The 23,513-nt window shown below is 39.6% G+C and overlaps 1 protein-coding gene across 2 annotated transcripts in view; it reads left to right on the plus strand.

Moving 5' to 3' along the window:
* The window catches only part of DIP-delta (Dpr-interacting protein delta), an 87,578-nt gene that overhangs the window by 22,463 nt on the left and 41,602 nt on the right, over window positions 1–23,513 (plus strand). For both annotated transcript variants that reach the window (XM_064690035.1, XM_064690034.1), the window contains exons 2-5: window positions 21,023–21,129; window positions 22,184–22,388; window positions 22,462–22,623; window positions 23,092–23,220. In XM_064690035.1, coding sequence (XP_064546105.1) covers window positions 21,023–21,129; window positions 22,184–22,388; window positions 22,462–22,623; window positions 23,092–23,220 — 603 coding nt within the window. The remainder of the gene's footprint in view (window positions 1–21,022; window positions 21,130–22,183; window positions 22,389–22,461; window positions 22,624–23,091; window positions 23,221–23,513) is intronic.

The following is a 23,513-nucleotide window of genomic DNA, read 5'->3' on the forward strand; positions in this document are numbered from 1 at the left end:
GAGTGTCGCACTAAGAAAATGCCTTCCAGCAGAGACGTCTGTCAACAGCTGCACAGTCCTGTCTGTCACTTACATTGTCACTTGGGTATTGTTGTAGCTCCTCACCAAGCCAAGTGTCTATCTCTACTGTGAACACGACTTTTCCCCATCTATATTCTATCTCAATCTATCTAGCTTTATATATATATATATGTTTGTAATCCACAAGTGTGCGCTTGTTTTGAATGTTAATATTTGCACTTACAATTCAAGCAGGGCAAGTGACAATTTATTCACTTTGCTGTTGGACTCAATTTCATTGAATTTTGCCCTTTTGTGGCATTAAGTGGTAACTGAAAAGTATTTGCGCTTTTTGCCCGAATTTTCACAGGGCGAAAAAGCACCCGACATCTTTGAATCCAAGTTGACCAACAGAGACAGAAAAAAGTATATATAAAGTTCAGTTTTTGGGGCACTTTAAATAGATTTGGTTTGCTTTTTAATAGGATTTTTATATGACAGACCAGAAATTTGTTTAGATCTGGATACTATAATATATATACCATAAAAACGATTGGTTAAATTGCATAAAAGAACCTTGTAGAGTGTATTATATAACATAGAAGAGAGTGCTTAGATTATATTGGCCAATATCTCGCAGACTTGGAAATTGTCCGGTTCACTTTCTTACTAGCATATCAGCTAAACTCTTTTACTACTATCCATTACTATAATTTATTTCGCCTTTAGAAAGAAAAAGTCGGAAGAAACGCTTCCGTATAAATGCCATCTATGCCACATATCTACAAGGACTTTCAATCTTTGGCGTATCGTAGGTATCCTTGCTTTCTGGTTTGTTAATTATACTTTTGTGCCAAATTTTGATGAAGATCAGAACACTTTTTAAAGCATAGCATTTAGTTGGACTGGCGGAATATACAGCGGCCAGAAGTTAGCTCTTTTAAATAGCTACGCTTGGAATAAAATCTGAATTTCCATGTGCATATATGCATTTAACCGCGCCGTTTAACGACCCTTTGCACAGTTTTAGTTGTCGGAATGCTTCAAGCAATTAAAATGGCCACCAACGACAACAACAACGACAACATCAACCCGACAAGTGCAACAATTGTGTGGTTGTAGCCAGATTTAAGAGTTCACAGAGAATGTTGCAAAATTACACAAGCACAATTCTGAGGGTTTAATGCTGCGTCCATGGACTTGAACACCTACAGACACGTTGATTCATTCATTCATTCATTCGGTCATTCATTTATTCGTTCAGTTACCCACTTAGGTGGCCCATTCAAGCTGTCATTCATTCAAGCCTTAATTGCGTACAAAAGTTGCTGCTTAAGTGTTGCTCGCTCAAGTTGACATTTGTTCGTTAATTAAACCTTTTTGTTGTTGCCAACTGTGCACAGCAAGCAAATTGATTTATCTTTTCAGCACCTCAAATTGAGCACCTCAAATTGCCAGACGACTGCAGGTTCGATGTGGGAAGTTGTGGCTTACGATGTTTTCGCTTTCAGACGAGTATAGCACTGCTCCCATCCCCCCTCTCTCTCTCTCTCTCTGTCCCTCTCTCTCACTCTATGCTTTTAATGGCAAAACTTTTTCACTTAACATTTACTCATAAATTGATTTTTACTTTTTAACGACCTGGCTGTGCTAATGGTCTGGCCTTGGGTCTTGAGCGCTCAACACTTTCCTTTTGGCCCTCTCATGCATGTCTGGCAAACACACATACACACGCACACACACCATATTTGCTTTGCCGGCACAGCTGTCGTTTCCGTCTTTTGTACTAACCAAATTAGTTGGCTCTTCACATTATCAGGCTGCACTTGGAATTTTCAATTAGTGGGTGAAAAGTGGTCAAGCTTTTTGGCTGTGCCAAACGTGTTTGGTAAACAAATTATGTGTTAATTTTACTTATGGCCAAAGTTTTTGGTGTCCTTGTCGCCTTCTCTGTGACTGTGTGTGTGCGTGTGTGTCCTTTGATGTTGTTTAATTATGACTTCCGGCAAGTAATCAATGTGCAAATTTCGCCCACGTCGCCTGGCATGCTAATGCCCGAAAGCAGCCTTGAACCATGTCTTGTGGATGGGGGAGGGGAGGGGTGCTGTGTTGCCAAAGTTTTTGGTATGGCAACCATAAATTTATGCAAGCATCTCCAACACTCTGGCAACTTGTGCGCAATTACATGAGCATTTTGTGGCTGCACATATGAAATATGCATGCAATTTTGAATTTGCCATTCATTTAAATGTTTTCTTGATTACATTTTCTGCAGCAACACGCAGCCACAGCCATAGCAGAAGCTGCACCACCACCACCAGAAGCACCACCAACAAAAGGCGCTCAAATAATTCCATGAAACGTTATCATTGTCTTCGTCTTATGTGTGCGTATGCGGTTAAGTTTGCCAGGCAACGTTTAAATGAGCCACAATGCCTTGGAGCATGCAACTTGGGTTGCAAACAAAACAGACAAGGCAATTCTCTGGCTATTAATGAACGCTTCTCTGATACTCTGTTAGGGCAGTTTTCCTTATATGAACTTGTAGAAAAGTAATGTAGTTACATTCAAGGAATTCAAACCTAACTAATATGCCCTTTTTTCATGCAAACACACACACGGGGCATTCAAGCACATATTTGGCTACAAAGGCTTACTATGGCTGCATTCAAATTAGTTCATAGCTGTGCTCATATCATCATAAACAATAACATTAATTACATTTGTTGCTACACAACTATTTGCACTCTCAGTGGCATTCGATGGCCTGGGAAACTTGTCAGTCAATCAATATACATATTATTCTTAGTTACTTTCAAGTCTTTGGCAACAACTTTCCTTGCCATGAACAAGAATAACGAAGAATTCGCTTGGTGTCTGGACAGAACTTTGCCGTCAGCTTCGAAAAAGAAGACGAAGAAAATGAAAAACTAGGGGAAAATTGAAAGTTTTGATTTATAATCTAAAAAACTTTTCCGTCTCTCCATCTCTCTTCTAAACTGTCTATTGCCATTCAAGTGCATAAATATTTATACACTTGCAGAGGGTCTTATAATTTTGTCGTGCAATGTGTAACGCATAGAAGGAGACATCTCCGACCCCATAAAGTATATATATTCTTGATCAGTATCAACAGCCGAGTTGATATAGCCATGTCCGTCTGTCCGTCTGTCTGTTTCTGTGCGAACTAGTCTCTCATTTTTTAAGCTATCTTTATGAAACTTTGCAGAATTTCCTCTTTCTGTTGTACGCAGCTCATATGTTAAAACCAGCTGGATCGGACCACTATATCATATAGCTGCCATAGGAACGATCGGTCGAAAAGTAGGTTCTTGTATGAAAAACATTTTTGTTTATAAAGTTATCTTGACTAAACTTGGTATTTATTAGTTTTACTACGCTCCCCATATATATGCAAAATCCTATTAAGATCGGACAACTATATCATATAGCTGCCATAAGAACGATCGGTCGAAAATTATACTGTTGTATGGAATTTTTTTGGTTTTTCAAGATATCTTGACCAAACTCGGCATTTATTAGTTTTACTATGCTCCCTTCACTTATGCAAAATCTTATTCACATCGGGCTTCTATATCATATAGCTGCCATAGGAACGATCGGTCGAAAATTAAGTTGTTGTATGGATACCTGTTTTGTTTTTCAAGACATCTTAACCATACTCGGCATTAACTATTTTCCCTCTGCTTCTTAGATACGGGCAAAGCACTATGAGCATTTTGAAAAGGTTGGGTCTGCAGGGGTATTAAGTCTTCGGTGTGCCGAAGATAGCACTTCTTTCTCGTTTTTATTCCGTTTTATTCTTATGCCTGATACCCCTTACAAATGGTTGGAGAGGTGTATATTGAATTTGTGCTGTGGTTTGTAAGAGGCACAGAAGGCACAACTACAATAACGAAAGGGTAGATAATTGTATATGCTATTATAATAGGATCAAGGAATGAATGAATCGAAAATTAAGTCAATTTAGTTTTGTAAAAGTTATCGGAGCTTGAGTTCATGAAAGTATATTTGCAGTATATTTTATATATCTGGATCTTGGATATCTTTTAGTCTCACATGCTCCCCTTAATCATACTCCCGTGTTTTTTCTGTTGCTGCCTGCCAACTTTGTGACCGCCGCTGCAATCAGATTAAAAGCATTTTGGCTGGTTTGTGCCCCTTGGCGCTTTCGTGTCAGCGGCCACGCCGCCACACCAACATTATCGGGGCAATCAATAAATTTTTAATAATCGCTGACTGCGAAACTATCTTGCCAAGTTCTTGGCTTCATATTTATGACTTGAAAGTTTTTGCCTTTGCCGGTTTTTGATGTGCCCCTGCCCTGCCCCCCTGCTCATAAAAATGCGACAGCACCTTAACTAATGGGGCAGCTTTAAGTGGCTCCATGCAACTGGCAGCGAATTGTGTCATAAACTGTTTGGGATGTCCTGTCACTTGGTTCTGCTGTCTACTGTCTATTGTTGCTGAGTCTGCTGCGGCTGCTGTTGGCAGATCCCCCAGAGTTTGTGTCAGAAAATCGATAGTTTAGACATCGTATGCGAGCGAGAGGCTCATTATTTTGCATGTACCATAAATAATGGGAATATGTTAAATTGTGCAACGTTGCGGCAAGTTGATTCCGCCGCATTTCATAATTGCACTTCACAGCAATTAAAGCCGAAGCGGAAAATATAAATACTAGCAAACAGCATCATCAAAAATAATTTCAATTCACTTATAAATAATACAATGATTGATGGAGCTCTGCGAAGGCAATTCATTTTCCATACACTTATCACGCATACGCACTGTTAGCAACATTATTTTGTAAATGTGTTCAGTTTTGGGCTTGGTTTATGCCTCATCTCAACGTGATATCGCAGTTTGTTTCCTTTGTTCAGCTGTTCCATGCGACTTGGACAGCGATAAATCTTTTACGCGCTGATTTCACATATGCTTCGAACCCTTGAGCCAAATTTAGATTTATTTCATTGCAAATATATTTGAGGAGGCAGAAAGTTTTGACATATTTCAGACAGACCAAAGACAAATGCGCTTTTAATGTTAATATATTTATACAAATTTTCTGATTTATAATTGAAATTCCTCAAATAATATAATATATAAAATAAATGCGAATGTCAACCTGCATTTAAATGTTAGCTGTAGCCTGTGGCATTTATATTTGCAGCTTCTCTCTTATTCAAAAATTCTAAAAACAAATATTTTTTAAAAATCATTTTTAGTTTAGGACACATGAGAAATCATTGCAAACACATGTGAGTGTATAAAAACAAAAAAGTTTCCACAGAATTTTCCCCAAGCTGCAACAACAACACATAAACAAGAACTGTAAACTCGAAATTCTACGGCCTTAAATTATGCGAAACAAAATAGTTTTCTGTGCATGTTTATGTCTGAGAACATTGCAGCCTGCACTTTTCCACATTTATTAACCATTTTCATGTGTGTTTAAGGGCGAACTTGCGAAAAATAATAATAATATTAATAGTAAAATAGCAAGACATTTTGGTTCTCGGCATAATGTTGCCATAAATCTCACTGTTTACTTTGTAAGGCAGCCAAACAATGGAATTCTCCTCAGTCTTGTCAGGGATTTGGATTCAATTAAACTGTCAGCGGGCCAGGCGAACCCACAAGACGTGCTCCTGGCCCCTGTGAACCCCCCTGGCTCGCACGACACCTGCAATATTTGTCATGCCGAGCAGCGTGCATTAAATTCGAATTAGCAGAGAGGCGTCAACAGAACGGCGTGGGAAATCCCCTGTATATATACAAACCGACCTCCTGAGTCTCTGATTATGCTAAACACTAAGCGAATTCGATTTTAAATTGCGACCAAGATTTATCGCTATCGACGCTATCATTTTTCATGCCTCCTAACTGCAAAGGTAGGGGGCAGGAGCGTGTGCTGGCAGGTGGGCGAGCTGTCAACGGAAATACAGCCCAAAACCGCAAAGGACACGCGAAGTTCGAACTTAGCGGCCATTGAGGCCGCTGAAGGACAACAAAGTGGAAATTTGAAATGCGCGAGCAATTTGCAGATGCCGACCGCAACCGTCTGTCAACAGGGGACAACTGACAAAAGCTGGAAGTGGACAAGGACATCGAGTTGGAGTCGGAGATGGACACCTGTGGCTTTTGCCGGGCAATAAATCAATTTGCCTGACGTCTTGACATTTGCCTCTAATCGCTGGGGACTTGAACTAGAACTTGCTCATTCGATGTCGAACTGAGCGAATTTGTGGTATTTTCTGTGGGAATCTATGACAATTTCAGAATAGTTGGACAGAACAATTATGCAGTAGGAAACATTTAATTTAAGTAATCATAAAAGATGCTGGGTTTTTAGGTAGGTAACCGAAGTTAAGGAACAATTAATGTTTTTAATGTCCTTTTCCGAATCCGCTGTCAGACATTTGCATCGTTTGCTCAAAAGTCTTTTCAAGACTTCAACAATTCCTGTTTCTTTCAGAAGCCACTGAAATTGAATCCACTCGATTGCGTCTAACTGAGAGCTGCCACCTTCAGTGACCGTCGCCTAAGGTTGCCCCCAGACTTATGTGTGGGCGTGTCTGGTTGCATTTGTATCACTTTTTCCACTTAAGTCGGGCAAAATCAAGCAAATCATTCGCCTTGGTCGAAATCAATCAAAGTCAAAAAAGTTTTTATAAAAACGATGAAAAGTCCTCTGCGAATCTTATCTGGCTGCTCGGCTCAGTTATGGAAGTAATTGACATGTTTTTCAACTTACATAGAGCTGCCATTTCCCTCATGCTTTGAATATGATTACCAGAAGGGAGCCGAGTACCGAGTACATCACAGTCATCGAAGTGTGCCCAATGACTGCCAAAAGCAGGCAACATTCGAGGACAGACGACACATGACAGACGGCAAAGTGAAGTGCGGACTTTGGCATTAGCCGGCGCCGATTTATGACGCCACTCGATGGCCATTGAGAGGGAGGCCTCGGCAGAGCGGTGTCTGAATCGTGGTCATAATCCAGCAATTGTTGACATTTCCACCTCCAAACAGGTCACAGCTTAGCTGTTCCCAGCCAAATCGAATGGCATTTTGTATGAGACCGAAGCTCTACCCTTTCTGTCTGTCTGCGCCGCCTGCTTCAAATAATCATATTACGGGCTGGAGTGCATTTTGGGCGCTTTGAGTAGAATAATTAAACCTTGCATCGCCCTCAGTCAATGGAAATCCGCAAGAGAAGATTTGTCATCTGCTCTGCAATTGACATTTATCGCAGTCAGGCACTCGGGAGACAATGAGACTGGCGCCCACTTTTGTCTCTTTGGGACAACTTAACAACTCATTAAAACGCTCAACGGAAATGACAACAACAACAACGACAACAACAGCAAACAACCAACAATTGTTGTCACTGCCCTTTCCAATTGAAGTTGAAGCATTTTAAATGCTGTAATTCATGTGAATTCAGTTGTTCACTCATTACTCTATTTTTCGGGATAACCCTTGTCAAATTAACTGAATCGTTAAGTAAATGTCAGCTAAAGGATCAGATTATGAGGAAACAGGCAATTGAAAATCCCTTGAATCCCTAATTGCTGATTACCCAACAATGAGAGATAATCAGGATAAGTCCTGGCCCGTTCATCAATTGCTCAACAATTAAATCAATTTATGACAGGCCTTACCTGGGAAACAGATGGACTATTAAAAGGAATGCTAGATACAGTAGAAATCTTAACGTACCAATATTTACTGAGTTTTAAACATAAATTTGATAAATTTCATACCTTCATCTCCTGGTCAAACATCTTGAGAAATGCGATATCATTCAAGTTGTATAAAATGAATACTAAAATTGCACTTAAAGGACATTTGCCGCTTAGACACACGAATGTTTCACACTCCTCATCAGTCATCAGCTCCAGCTCCAGCTCTCCCCGGGCACAATTCACATGTGCGTTTGCCGCCGAGCCTAAGAGAGCCTGAGCACTTCTGCCATAATTCCAGTTGTGCTCCGACCTCGATCTCGACAATTTTTGAATAACTAATGAAGGTGCCAGAAAAACAACAGCCTAAACAATAACAGAGCAGCAACAACTGCAAGAGGGTTAAACATTGTGTCGAGACTCGAGTTCCCGGCCTGAATATGAAATTTGGATTTTCATCCAACTGTCGACATTCATCTTGCCAACTGTCTGTCCAACTGGTTGGCATTAGGCAGGCTGTCTGTCTGTCCGCCTGTCTGTTTGTCTGTCTGTCCTTTGTCCAAGACTTGTGCGTCATTGTCAAAATATTAACAGCTGGCACATTCCAAGTCCAAAGCTCTCCTCTCATACTCATGTGAGCGCTTAAGCCTGGCCCTAGATGAGGCTGATGATGAAAAATAGGAATTTAAATATTTTGAAATATATATTTTGGCAAATAAATTTGTGAGCATGCGACTGGGTCGAATGTGGGTCAAGGCGGTCAGGGTAAATCCTTTATGATTTGGACTCATTTTCCTCTGCAAAGCATTTGCATATCTTTGCCTTTGGCCTGCAGCAGTCCGAAGTACATAAATCTTTGATAATGTTTAAACACCATTGTCTAAATTCAGACTGCTTTACAGATTAAAAGTTATAATCTGTTCAAGCAACTACAAAAATAATAATTCATTTAAAAAATCATCACTAATTGAGCGCAATTAAAGCACAAGAGAATTAATTTGGATTTTTCCCAGCGACCTTTTAGGGAAATAGAGCTTCATAGTGTGCCACCATTTATATGCTAAATGGGGAAATCATTTACAGGAAAAGCATTGAAAAGAACAGACACAATCCCCCGTCGAATGCAATTCCACTCAGAAGTATCGAAGTATCGATTTCCATGAGTGCACAGGATGCAAGTGGCGGAAGCCAGAGACAAGGACGAGGGAGACATTTACTTGGGGTGTCGTCTGCTTCATATGGGGAAAATCTAAATAAATTTGCTTTTGAGTAAATTAAAAACAAACAGCAAAATCAAATATTAATGTTCCGTAACGCGATAGCCAAAGGGTGCTTCACTCTGATCATTGTGGACAAGTGGAGCTTTGATTCTGATGCTGATTCTGACTCGGCTGTTGAATTGCGTTGGGTAAACAGCGTCATTTAGAAAAATCAATGGAATGCGCGCTTTGTTTGCCTATCAAACGAATGAATCAACGAAAAATTGTCATTTAGTCACTTTCAGGCAAAGATTTATTTTCATTTTTAGCCCAGTCGCGAAATGTCGCCATAGCAAGGCCTCAAAAACTCCAAATAGAGTCGTCTCCATCTACATCTGCATGCTCGTTAGTCTGACGCGGCACAAAAACCTTTTTTGGTATTCAAATGTTATTTTTGGCGCAACATTTGTGGAATTTTTCTGATGCCCCAGCAGCAAAGAGACGAAAAACCGTGTGAAAAACGGAAGTGTTTTCCCGTTTGTTGTTGTTGTTGTTGTTGCTGTTGACACCGAAATGCTTGGAAAACGCTTTGAGCGACCACAGCTATGAAACGCCTTCAAACTTTTCGCTAAATTGTTTGTTTTTTCATTGCCGAACTGAAACCGGAAAAGGATTCGTGTTTGTTACGGATTCATGCAAAACACCAACGGGCGGACCTCAAAGGGTTGAAAACAAAACTCCAAAAGCGGAAAATATTCGAGTTGATGTGCCCTTTGGCTGCTCAACCATTGAGTGTTTCCCTAATTTCTTTGAGTGAAAAGTGAAGGGAAAGATAAAATTTGATATTATAGGTAGTTTGTGCCTGCCCCTCTATGAGGTGAATGCATCTTTGTTATGTGTTCTAACAAACATTTCCCGAAACAGGGTAAACCAGAGCAGGTGTGTGTGTGTGTGTGTGTGTTGCTGCCAAGAGCACGATTCACGAACCAAACAAATATTACGAGTTGGCAGGTGATGTAGTTCATGTTTCAGGCCTATGTTTCGCCTGAAGAGACTCAAACAATTATTTCGATTAGTGAAACCGAGAACCAGAAATTTCTGCTGCCGCAGGTGCAATTAAATGTTAATCGGTTGTGTTTGCAGTTTGGCATCTGGAGAGGGGGAGGACTTCGAAACGCCCACAGTCAAGTGCACTGTGTGCTGTGTACTGTTTACTCATATGTGTGTGTGTGTAGGTAGGTGAGTGTGTGTAGGTGAGTGTGCATAATCAACTGCAGCTGACTGTGAAGATGCGAAGGTAGTGATGATGACCTTTTCTGGCTGCCTCCGTTTGTGTGTTGCAATTGGTTTGAGTTTTGTTTGTTGCTTCGGCAATTCGGAGTTGTTTTAGAGAGGGTGTAAGATAGAGATAGAGACAGAGAATGAGAGGTTCTTTGTGTGTCAGATACGTAATTAATTGTTAATAATTGTTCAACTGTCACATGCAAATAATTTATTTGACAAAGTCAATGTGAATGACCCTGAGAGAGGTATTCGAAGGGTTAAGTCTTTAATTCGCATAATTTATAGTTAATAATCCTATCCAAATGTTTCATATTGCGCGTACGTTTTAGCTGCTGCTTATAATTGCCAGTTGGGATCAGTCTCAACTTGTTTTCCGATATTTGCATGTCAAACGCGTGGTAATTTTATATTACTGCGACACTCGATACCCTCTCTGAGCCCTTCGCGTTGCTCGAACGCATTATTTATGACTTGTACGTTTTCCGTGTTATTTTATAAACATTTTTCAAAATATGCTGCCCGCCCGTCAGAGAGGAAAGTGGTGGAGGCTGCAACTGCTTGCCGTCATCATAAAAAAGGAACTCTGCGCACCGACGCCTTTATGTTTTATTTATGAGCCCAAGCACGCCCACAAAAAGTTAACATAGGGCCCACAATGTGCGACGCGTTTTAATGTGACTCACGGAGAGGGGAAAGTCTGGATAGGAAGAGGCTCCGAAAGAAGATGGCAACTTTTATAGAGGTAATTATTGCTCGGGCGAGTCACAGGCGAGCGAGTGATATATGCTCGAAATGTATCTGAAATCGATTTTCTCATATGCAGATTAAGCATTATCAGCACTCATAAATAAACAGCAAAGGGTCAAGGGTTGAGTGCAGCTACCCAATGGCCCCTGCGTCTTTTTACGTGGCAGTCCCCGCAGAGCTGCTTGTGGAAGCCACAAATCGCCGTTTAAATATTAATACATCAATCCACTTAATATGCGAGTTTGCAGCGAGGAATGATGCAATAAATATAAAAAAGGGAAACACACAGACACACAAAAGTAGAGAAGACCCAAAGATGATGAGCATATGCAGAAGTTGCCCATACACACATAAATCCAAAGCGCATTGAGCACTCTTTACTTTATGATGTGTTTTGTCGGCGATATGATATGATATGAAATGAATGGTATCATAAACGAGAACACAAGAAATGTCCATCAAAGATACAGCTTAGCCTTGTCGGGCTGCTCGTACTTATTTTTGCCTTTTCAATCTGGCCACAAAGCAAACAAGATTCTTATGATGTAAGACAAAACAAATTTTGGTATAAGCGCGCACTTCCTGCAGCTTCTCCTTGGAGATGTGGCACAAAGGAAGTGCTCCGCTTGTTTATTTCTGCAACTTGTAATGCAAACAAAAACTTATATTTCCGAAAAGTCGCCACAGTCAAAATAATGGCATAGACACAATTTTGGGTGTTTTTTTTTCGGCAATGGTGGGAAATTTAGCTGTCCAGCGAGTTTGTTGAGCTTTAAAGTTGCTAGTCAAAGATTGCGCACAATTTTGTTATGTGTGCGCTTGTGCGTTATGATTGCACAAGCAGAACAAATATGCTGTCCACGCCCACAGTCAGTATATTAAACTGCCCGCCCACAGAGCTGCAACTGACATAATTACGTATGCAGAATATTTAAGTGCAGTGTGCAAATGCAACTGTCTGGCATAACTCTGCGAACGGGCTGGGCAGCAGGATGTGATTATAAAACACAAAACTAATTTCAAAAGCTTATTTACATTTTTTGCAGTAGATTAATATTTGAAGCTGTTAAAGAGGCTTTTAAGTTTTGTTTCCTCTAATTTAAACAATCTTGAAGTATTTTATAGTTGGTTCAAGCCCAAGAAAAAATTGTTGGTTTTGTTCAAGGTTCGAAAGAACACTCTACCTTTCATTTTAATTCATCTGGATAATTTTCCACATCCTTCAACCTAGCTCTACAATTTTTAATTTACAATTGCCCGTTGTGCAGAAAATATAGAAAGCGTACATATTTTCTTATACAAGATGCGGGCTACATTTGATCTCTACCCAAAATTATCGTCTACCAAATATGGTTAGATAAATGCAATGCTTGGGCCAAAGTTATTAAGTCTTTGGGGTCTACTTTAAAAGTTTTATATTAAACTCTAATCTATTTAAAAAAAAATGGTTAATTTAGGATTTATAATATAATAATATATTTTCTATATAATTTTTTTTAAGCTTAAAGTTTGGTTCAATAAATAATATAAATTGATTTTCCTGGCTTGCCGCCAGACAACTAAAATCATTAAACTAAAAAGAAATTATAAAATTGTCTCCAGTTGCACATTTCTGACAATTCACATGAAAAGATTAAAAAAAAATTATTTCATATACTGCCAATTATATCACAGCTGTTGCGCAGACTTTAACGTTTATCTGGTTCGCTTACCGTGCTTGCAAATCCAATTCAAGTTCAAGGGGGTGGCTTGTAGGCCTAATGCCTAATGGCCCAACACAGCCAACAACAACAGTCAGCGCCGCTCTTTGTATTAATTTGTGCACACATTCTTGGCCAATGAGATTTATGCGCTGCGTATTACGTTTTTTCTTTCTTCCGTTCTATTTGTTGTTGTTGTTGTTGGGACACCCACAGAACAGACGCTCGTTCCACCCACACACACACACACACAAACCGACACACATTGTCAGTACGTTGCCAGTTGGGAGCGAAGTTCGAAAAAGGCGCGAATGTTTATTTCTTTTTTTGTTGTTTTCCTTTGAAACGCACGTGTTTCGTTCGAAAGCGGCGACGCAGGCGCAGCAACAACAACAACTTGAGCGAAACTCGAAACTTGACGAAAGCCGAGCACGAGCGCCGCAGCCGAAGCCGAAGCGAACTTCGGCTGCGCTGGCCGAATGCTGCGGCATTGGCTGCCAATGAAGCGAGGCATCGAGTCATCAGTTCGACTCGAAACTGCGCCGGAAGTGGACGCCAAACGTGGCCGTGTTAAGCAACAACAACAACAACGACAACATACAAAGTGCCGTTCTGTGCGTTGGCATAAACAGTGTTCGCGTGTTGATGCTGCATGTAATGGCCATTAAGTAATTAAATTAAAATTTAATTAAATAATTAAAGGCTTATCAAATGCTCGTGACAAATTTAACTCAACATAAAAAGTGTTTAATTGTGCCACAAAATGCGGCGATAAAACGTGGCCAGAACGTAAATGCCGCTTGGTTAATCTTACCTGAACTTCACTTTGTAATTTGCATGGGCGAAAATTCATTAAAAAAAAATAAAACACATACAACTACAAATTCCCCGCCTGCAGCTCCCCCCCGCGCACATAAATTTCACGGCAATCAGCCAGCAGCAGCAGCAGCACAGGCAACACCGGCAGCCGCGTTGCAAGTCATCCAAACTTCATTTGTTGCGCTGCGGCTGCTTATGCAGCTCCTTATTCAAAGACTCCGCTTTGTTTCATCCTGCTGCCTGCTGGCCGGGTTGAAATATTGCTTTCATTATTTATGTTAAGTTTATGCAACATTTTCTACGCTTTTGCCTGATGTTCTTCCTGCTGCTGTTGCACTTTGGCGCACTTGTTTTTAATATCCTTCAGCTTGTAAAGGCATTACGCCTTGTGCCACAAAACTTTCAACGGTAACTGCAGACCCAGCGCACTGATCCAAATTACGCGGCAATGGTTTTTCTATCATTTGCCTCGTTAGAGCAGTCTCCGCTGGCTTCTTCTTGTCGCACTCCCCACCGCCGCAGGACATCAGCTGCCAGCTTCAATTCCTGGTCTAATGCGCCAGGAGTTATTGATAGCTGTGCATAAATAAAAACAACTGCTTATACTTTCAAGCAAGAAGGATTTGTTTTTCATTTATTGATTGAGCGTTGGGAATAAATCAAATCCTGAGTTATTGAAAGTGTAATATAATCTTTTCCGTACATTTCGCTGAAGTGCGGATTGTATCGTGATTGAAACGCGGATTGATGTTCAGTTATGAGTAGTTCTAGAAAAAACTGTGATAGTTTGAAGTAAAAGAAAATTCTCATAAATAAATAAACCAACAAGAAAGCAGACATTAAACGAGGCGAATTCTAAAGAGCGATGTTTTAACTAGTTATGAAAGTTTAAAAGGCTGAAGGTTATGCTGTCTGGTAAAGTGTCATAACAACGCATTAAACCACATACATTATTAAACAATATTCTCTTGATATACCATAAATATAAAAAATTCTCAACAACTATCTAGCACAAAGTCTCAATTGTTCAAATGGACCGCAAAACTGCTCTTGGCTTATTTTTAAGCTACTTATGAGCTCTTCCTCCCATGCCCAAATGCAAACAGCCAAAGGGCACTCTCTGGTATTGTTTTGCATGTCCTCCATTTTGAACAAAAGATGCTACTAATAGCCAAAATAAGCTAATTAGCGGTACAAGGCAAAAATTGCTAAAAAGCAGCAAATGAAAAAAAAAACAACGAATTGGAACATGCAGGCAAAATAAAAATGCCTTTGTTAATTTGGGATGGCAATTATAATGTTGAATGGGTTTTTTTAATGTCTTTTGTTCCACGCTTGCATACAAATTAACTTCTTAATGTTCATTAACTTGTTGAGGCAACATCATGTCAAATATATGAACATGAATTCTCATATGCATGCAGAGAGTACAATATTTTTTTTGTACAGGAATTTTTGGTTGACTTAAAACAGGATTTTAATGCACTTTCTCTACTGCAGCATTGTGGTGGCTGCTGCTGATGCTGCTGCATTATCCATTATCCGTTCTCTCTGCCGTCACGCTGTCAGCCGCGATTCCATTTGCACTGGCTGCTGTCAGCTAGCTGCCTGTCAGTCCGTCCGCCCGTCTGTCTGTCTTTTTGTGCCACCACTCAAGATGCAGTCGAGATGACAGCCTTTGGATGCCATTTCTTTGCCCCAGCTCGGGCATAATTTACATTGTGCGAATGGAATTGAAAATTTCACACACAAAAAATGCATTTGTGGCAGACGCTATTTTTTTTTTCTTGTGCGAATATAAAAGTTGGCTTGGTTCATTTATTTATGTCAGGCACTTGGGTTGTGATTTTTAGCTTTGTTCATTTGTTTTCAAACTGATTGCATCATAATTACCCAACTGACGTACCGATTTTATGCGCTTGCCTCCGCCCCCTGCGCTCCTAAGTGCTTTTTAACGAGCTGCTGCTGTTGCTGCTGCTGCTATTGCCGCTCCTCATGCTTTGTTCGTCCATTTGGATATTTGGGTTCCATTCCTGTGCGCTACATGGCCGAAAATAAATGCTGTAATTTCCAGCCATGTGCGTTTCTCTGATTTTGTCGCTATAATCTGGTACATGAACCCATAATTTGTAATTTCAACCTAATTACTTTGCCTGCTGCCAGCGAGTGTGTGTGTATGTGTGTGTGTGTGTATAGGCTGGCCAGGGGGGCGTGACGGAGCCAAAAACATTGTCGTCAGCCATAAAATGTCAGCAGCAAGCAACAAAACGCCCATTTCGGCAGCAGCAGTAGACTTCACATGCACACACGCACACGCTCGCCCAGCCACGCCCCCTCAGTCAGTCATGTGTGGCCAGTACATGTATTTGGGGCTGCCGCATTGCTAGCTGCTGAAATTTGTGGCGCGACATATGTAAATTTCTGACAGCTGTTTGGAGGTCATTGAAATTGATTTTTAGTTGCATTGCTTTGTTTTTTTTTTTTTGTTTGTTTTAATCCAAGGAAAGGAATTTAAATATTAGTTTGCTCTGCAATTATTTGACAATTTATCCATTAAAAAACAGCATTTGATGGGTATATAAATCACATATTTCAGGACGAATGTAGAATTGATGGCTTGATTAGTTAAATGAAGAATACAACGCAATTAAGGCATGTATTATATGATAGATAAGCTCTAAAAAATCAGGAAGTATTATTAAGGATAGGCTACAAATTTATTTATAATATAAATAGAGGGATATAAATGCGTTGAAAAAACACAAATCAAAAGTTAACAGCTTGTTAACAGTTTCAAATAAGATAGATGAAGAAATTTTTATAGTTAACAATATATTCAAGATTCTCGTAGATCGGATTAGATTAGACTTGGGCAAGGTGTTTATCTATATAAGCAAATTAATCACCAGCCAGTAGATAATTTTATATAATAAATTGAAGCTCACCCATTAAATATAATTTAACGATTTAAATTTCGTTGCCTACTTTCCGGCGCAGCTTCTGAAGCCAACGATTTACATATTTTAACTGTCAGTACGCGCAATTAAACAATTAAAAAACACATTTCATTTCCATTTTTATTAATTTAATGCAGCATTTTAACATTAAATGCTATTATTATTGTTTTCTTTTATTACATTTGGAAAGTTCAAAAATCTGCCAGCAAGAAGAAAAATTCATTGTTCTATACAATGTCAATTATATTTAATGCAAGCGATTTTCATGAAGCTACCTTATGTGAACTTTTAATAAGAGTTACAAACAAAAAATATATATATTAAAATGCATAATAAATAAAAACTGAGATGAACTCGACGTGCACAACATGACGTCTGTTTGTTGTTTACATTTTTATTTTATTTAACTATGTAAATGTTATGTCAGGCGCAGTTTTAAATACTTTAAAACCAGTCACAAAAAAAAAACAAAAAAAAAAAAAGAAAAAAAAAACAAGAAAAAAAAGGAATGAAAAGAATTATACGATTATTCGTTTTATTATTAAATGCAAACACATAAATATTTAAGCCAAGCGAAACTGACGACAAAAAGCGGCAGTTAAATCAAATATTAATGTCTTGATGCGACAACTGGAGTGGCGGCAGTGGCATACAACAGCAGGGGGCGCAACGGCGGGGGGCGGCACAGGATGCTGATATGTCATGTGCATTCATAAATCATTTGGCAAAATTGAACTGGCCAAGTCACAGTGCGCCACAAAACCCAAACGTATCAGTCAGTTAAAGTGCATTTAAGCGAATAAACGTAAAGACAGTGTGCAGTTTTCCAGCTGCTTAAACGAAGTCCAAATACTCTTTTATAAAACAATAATCATCCATAAGACTTGCCCGATTTTCACTTACTCTCCACGGCCACTTTTAGTTATATTCTTTATATTCTTTTTTTGAAAAGTTAGTGGAATAATAAGATTAGCTCCATAGGACTTGCTTCTATTTACATTAATTATAAATACTATTTATGTATAAATAATAGGATGTATCTCGTTATGACTCTCCGATTTTCATTGTTACTTTTAATTAAATTCTAAATAATCTTTTCTGAAAGGTTAGTGCAATAATAAGAAGTGTTCCTACCCGGTTCTCACTTATCCTTCAAGGCCACTTTGCAGTAAATTTACATTAAATTCTAAATACTCTTCCTTGAAACAGTCTGCACAATAATAAGTTGGTTATCTATACGACTTGCCCCGGTTCTCGTTTATCCTCCAAGGCCACTTAGAATTTTTTGTATCTCTTTACGACTTATCCCGATTTTAAATTAATCTCCATGGTCACTAAATTAAATTCAAAATACTCTTTTTTAAAAAGTTAGTGCATTAATGAGTTATATATCTATACGACTTGCTTTTACGTTCCATGGTCAGTTAAATAAAGCTTTGTTATTTGCGGTCTTAGATCTATTGACCTGCCCTAAGCTTAGAGCTTGTTTCTGACATTCATTATGGCATTGATTTTATAATTGTCCTCCATTGTGACTTTAGTTCGTCAAACGCAGAGCGATTTTCTGTCAATCCTTTACAGCAAGCAGTCGTCCATTTTAAAATAAACTACTTAGCCGCATTGGGCCTCCATTTCTACACACCTTCTTCAATATATTCCTCTTAGTCGCATTGGTCCTCCATTGTAAATTTAAGCCGTTTCCATTATTTTTGCCTAGTTCGATAGTATTAAAGATACCCACACTTATAAAATACTTAGCTTTACTGTCATTAGCTAAACATTTTAATAATTTATGGTTCCACATGTCCCTTACGAGTCACAAGTTGGTACCAAATAAAATAGATCTCACCAAAAATGGTTGTATAAATCGAATGTTATAGTCATTATGCCCTCGTGGAGTGCATAAATGTACAACAATAAGAGATGGCAGCGAAACGAAATGTAACAATTCATGCGCAATGAAAATGTGGCCATGTTATGACAACGACAGCCGCAGCAACAACAACATCAGCAATAAAGGCAACAATACAACAACAACAATAACAGAAACAACAACAACTGAAATGCGTATTGGTCATAAAATAGCAACATCAATGCAACGCATTCATTTGTATACACAACTCTGGTCCGGAATACAGCGCTATTAATAATAAATGTAGCACTGGTCACACACACACACACACACACACACACGCACATGCACACACACAGAGAGTCAGTGACATACAGAAGCAGTCAAATGAACTTTGCAAACCGAAATTCCCAACAATAGCAAAAACAGCAAGCTACGATCGAGTCATAACCCATAAAGCCCAACAGCTACAATGGGTGGGGTTGTTGTTGTTGCTTTTGTAGTAGTCACACACGCATACACACATAAAACATTGTAGAGACCATCCACACACAGCAACAACAACAACAAGAATTGAGTATGCGAGTGCCATAATAATAATAAATGCTATAATCCCTGAAATCGTTTGCGCCTCTGCGAACACCTCCTGAACACGCCCCGCCCATTCTTCTCACCAGTGTATGCATTTTTTATTTTCAATTTTCATTGTTTCGTCTCCAGCAATAACAACAACAACAATCGACGCGTCAAGTGAATTAAGCGATTTTTAAAGCTTTACGCTAAATGAAATTTGAATTGCCATTCAACGAATACACGAAATATACGAAAGTGTTCACTTGTGTGTGCAAATTAAATTACGCAAATCAAATAAATGTAAAAAGAACACATGCAACAAAAAACCACAAAACAAATGTATAAAATGTATGGGAAATAAAAGTAAACCTTCAAATGGAAAATGCTGTGAAAAACTAAACCAACAGAAATAAAAAAAAAAGATAGTCGCGTAATTAAACGAATATATGTAAAGTGTATATTCGCTCTGCGCATGTGTGTGTGCGCGTCTGTGTATTTAACTAATTCTAATTAAACGCACAAATTGCTCTGTACAAAATGTTTATAATCACGGTAATTAAACTTTTGCTTATTGCGCTCAACATATTTCCAAGCCGTTTTACAAATCGGCGGATTATGTTTCTCATCTATATGACGAATCTAGTGACACATGGTAAGTGCTTGAAATCGATTTAAAAACTTTAACTGGGTTAAAAACAAAATAAAAAACGAGCGCTTACAAGAAGAAGCTGTCTGTGGGATCATAAGCAGACTGTTTTGAAGTCTTAACTTGTTGAGAATTGAAAGCGTTAAGCCGAGAACTGAGATTTATTATTGGTAGAGATTTCAGTCACAACATTTACATAATCAGCTTGAATTTTTTTAGATTTTTGTAATATATATTTTATTTATTTTTTCTTAGGCGTTTTTTTTTTTCTTAATAGAGAACTTCAATAATTATCTCGGTTAAATTATTTTGAAATTTTCCTAATTATGTAAATGAATATTTAAGTCAGTTTTACTGACTGCAAAGTATTGCCCCAACCTATCCAATTATTTAATCAATTTTTAATTTGCTTAGATTTCAACGAAGGGCTGCTCGCTATTTGAACAAACCATTCCGGACAGTACAAGGTGTTGGGTGTCGAACCTGTCGACTCGGAGTCGGAGTCGAGTCGAGTAGTCATAATTTAATTAGTAAAATGAGACCTCAAATTGCCCGAGACGACGATGGCATCAAGCGGCTGGCTTGCATTCAATTTCAATGCCAGGTCTGTGTCCGTGTCCATGTTCGTGTTCGTGTTCGTATGCCAGGTGCAATGTTGGCATGCGGGCCGCCAACTGCGTGTTGCAGATAACAAGGTCCGCTCCGCTGTTGCGGGTCGCTGTGGCAATGGGGGCACATTGAGGCAGGCATCCACTTGCCGTGCTTAACAGCCTGGCTGGTGTTTTGCTTTTGTGCGCCATTTCCGTGGCAAAAAAAAAGAAAAACAGCACACGAAATGAATGCATAGAAAAACAAAAGTGCCATTGCAACAGCAGCAACAACTGCCACAGCAACAACCAAGGACGTCCGCAATGCCTCAACAGGCTGCGGTAGCCGCTACGGACTACCGACTACGTGTCGACTACAGCTCCGGCTCCCGGCTAGATAAAAAACGAAACACGAACAAAAAAAGGAAAAAAAAATACTGCTTTGTTAAATTATTTCATAATGACACTAACGCAACCGTTGATTATATTTGGCCTGCGGGTCATGGACTTCCGGCAGCAGCTGCTGCTGTTGCAGTTCCACAAACGCACAGCATCTACATATATTTGCATTGGATGCTATATAACTTTGTTATTCAGCTGGCCAAGCTTTATATTTAATTAATATGTTTTATTTACGAAACTATCTTCCTACGGGAACTATTCAAAAATGCTTGCCCCAAAAAGTATGCTCCAATTATTTTTATACACATTAAATTGAAATTCTTGGGCAAGTTTTTAGGAAACAGAGTTCGTTCGACTTTGATTTTTGTTTATTCTTTATATGAAAATTAAATTCCCTTTTCTAGTTTTTCCTGCTTCTATATTTTTAATTTTCTCAGTTAGGGTATGTTTCCCTTCGGTTATTTGCATATCGCAATCCTTATTATTAAGCTGCATCTGCTGCTCATTAGCTAACCGAGTTGTCTATTCCCCTCTTCATTCACAGTTATGATGGATGAGCCCCGCTTTGCACAGCCCATACCAAATGTCACCGTTGCCGTTGGCCGTGATGCCAATCTGCCCTGTGTGGTCGAGCATTTGGGCGGCTACAAGGTGAGTGCGGTATTGGGGGAGGGAGGGAGTCATTTCGGGAGCGTCATAAATCGTGCGTACATTGAACGGCGCGCGTCACAATGGAGTTTCAAGCTGGCGACACTGTCTAAAATCAATTTTGTGAATTCCTCTGACGCTGTGTGTCTGAGTGTGTTTGGGTGTGTGTTTATGTGTGGGTGTGTGCTGAATTGACAGCCAGAAACAGAGGCAGACATGTGATGTTCTGTCTATGACAAGTTGTTGGCCTGGGCACAGTGACAGAGTACGCTGTTGAGTAACTGCTTTCAAGTCTATTCCAATTTTCTCTATTTGAATTTATCGGGCAACTGATAATAAAGAAGTCTCTTCACATCAACTAAATCAACAGTTTGAAAACTTCGGGCACAAAAACTAATAACCCAAACGTCTTGTACCCTCGACCACACCAGCAGAGGGTGCATTGTGTGAACCCAACAAAATGACGAGGAAATCACTTATCATTTATCTCAGTTGCGCGCGTTCATAACAAATCACAAATATTTACTCGCCATATCAACTTCATATAAAACGCTGCCCTGTGCCAGCGCCTTCTGCTTGCTGCTTGTCCTCTTCACTGGACATGCGAGGAGTCCAAGGCGCCAAGTCCCTGTCTCAGGCAGCTTCTTCTATCTGGCTCTTATTGGACTTTCATCAACATTGGTTGCCAAGGAGCGGGCTGCTGCTGCTGCTGAAAACGAGAAACTCATTGCTGTCACTGGGCAGAAAGTAAATTTGAAAAGTTTGCAGCGAGGGCGGCATGGCTGCAAAATCCTTGCCAGGACATGAACTGTCCTTGTGTCACACGCAATGTAAGCAAACGAAGCCAAACTGATGCGGCTAGCACGAAAAAAAAAATTGTATTAAAAAAGCGGAAACAGCTGTCAAGTTGGTTTTTTTCTTTTTCTTAGCCACACTCATGCGTCACAACAAGGCGTTCATTTATTATAACTACAGCTCTGTGTGTGAGTGTGTGCGTGTGTGTGAACTTAGCTATGTGTGCAGCACAGTTGAATATCGATTGGCTTGTCCTTTGTAGGTGGCCTGGATACACATTGATCGCCAGATGATACTCACCATACATCGCCATGTCATCTCGCGCATACCACGCTACAGCATCACCTACGCGGACAACACGTGGCTGCTGCACGTCAATCAAGCGCATCAGGACGATCGCGGCTATTACATGTGCCAGGTCAACACCAATCCCATGATTAGCCAGGTTGGCTATCTGCAGGTGGTGGGTAAGTGACGCAGTTAAAGCCAACAGCCAAAGCTGTACCCTCTACTAATATGTACGCCCTGCTCTCATTTCAGTGCCACCCAACATACTGGACATTGAGAGCACCCCATCTTCGGTGGCGGTGCGTGAAAATCAAAATATCAACATGACATGTCGCGCCGATGGATTTCCAACGCCAAAAATCATTTGGCGTCGAGAGGATGGCGAGGAAATTGCCGTAGAGAAAAAGAAGAAAGGTATGAGAGTGTCAAACTTTAATGCGGGTGGCTTTAAGAGTTAGACAGATGGAAGTTAAATAGATTTTTATTATTTCAAATGATGATTGTAAAATATAATTATGACCAGAAGTATTTTTTGAATAGGAAATTTGTAAGTGTAAGCGATAAATTTAAACCGATTTCAGTTCTTATTTAACAGTCACTTCGACTTAAATTAACTTTAAATTAATATTTGCTGTTAGGAGATTAAATTTAATATAAATTCTTTTTTAATCTAAAAACTTTTTGACCTATGCATAACTTTAGTTCAACAAGAAATTCTTTAATTTTTTTAAATTGTTCTTCCACTTAACTTTTGAAGCTGCCCACGCTTAGATACATTTCATTTTGTCAGTTTCCCATTGAAAATTCTCCATGCTCTGCACGTTTATTTCCATGGTGCGGACATCTACTTCCTGCAAACATCAAAACCAACAACAATAACAGTTCTGGTCTACGATGGCGATATCCTGCCGCTGACCAAAGTTAGCCGCAATGAGATGGGCGCCTATCTGTGCATAGCCACCAATGGAGTGCCACCCTCTGTCTCGAAGCGCATAATACTGGATGTGGAGTGTAAGTACCCCACAATATAGACAACCATATATATGTGTGTACAAGAGTCGGTTGACTTGAGCGAAATGAAAACTATATAAGTATATATACACAATACATGCACATATCGAGGCGGCGGCAGTTTACGTTGAGCCGGTCACATTATATTGCCGTGGCTGTAGCACGCGCGTGCACTTAACGAGAACGATGACAACGACTCGCAGAGACTCGCGATGGAGTGAGTATCTATGCGGCACATTCATCCATCTATACGGCAATTGAGGCAGTCTGGAGTCGTATACCTGCCGCTCATC

The sequence above is a fragment of the Drosophila montana genome, unplaced genomic scaffold, assembly GCF_035044405.1.
Source record: "Drosophila montana isolate Dmon_TW-CO22-7 unplaced genomic scaffold, ASM3504440v1 contig_3231_1, whole genome shotgun sequence".
NCBI classification, from domain to species: Eukaryota; Metazoa; Arthropoda; class Insecta; order Diptera; family Drosophilidae; genus Drosophila; species Drosophila montana.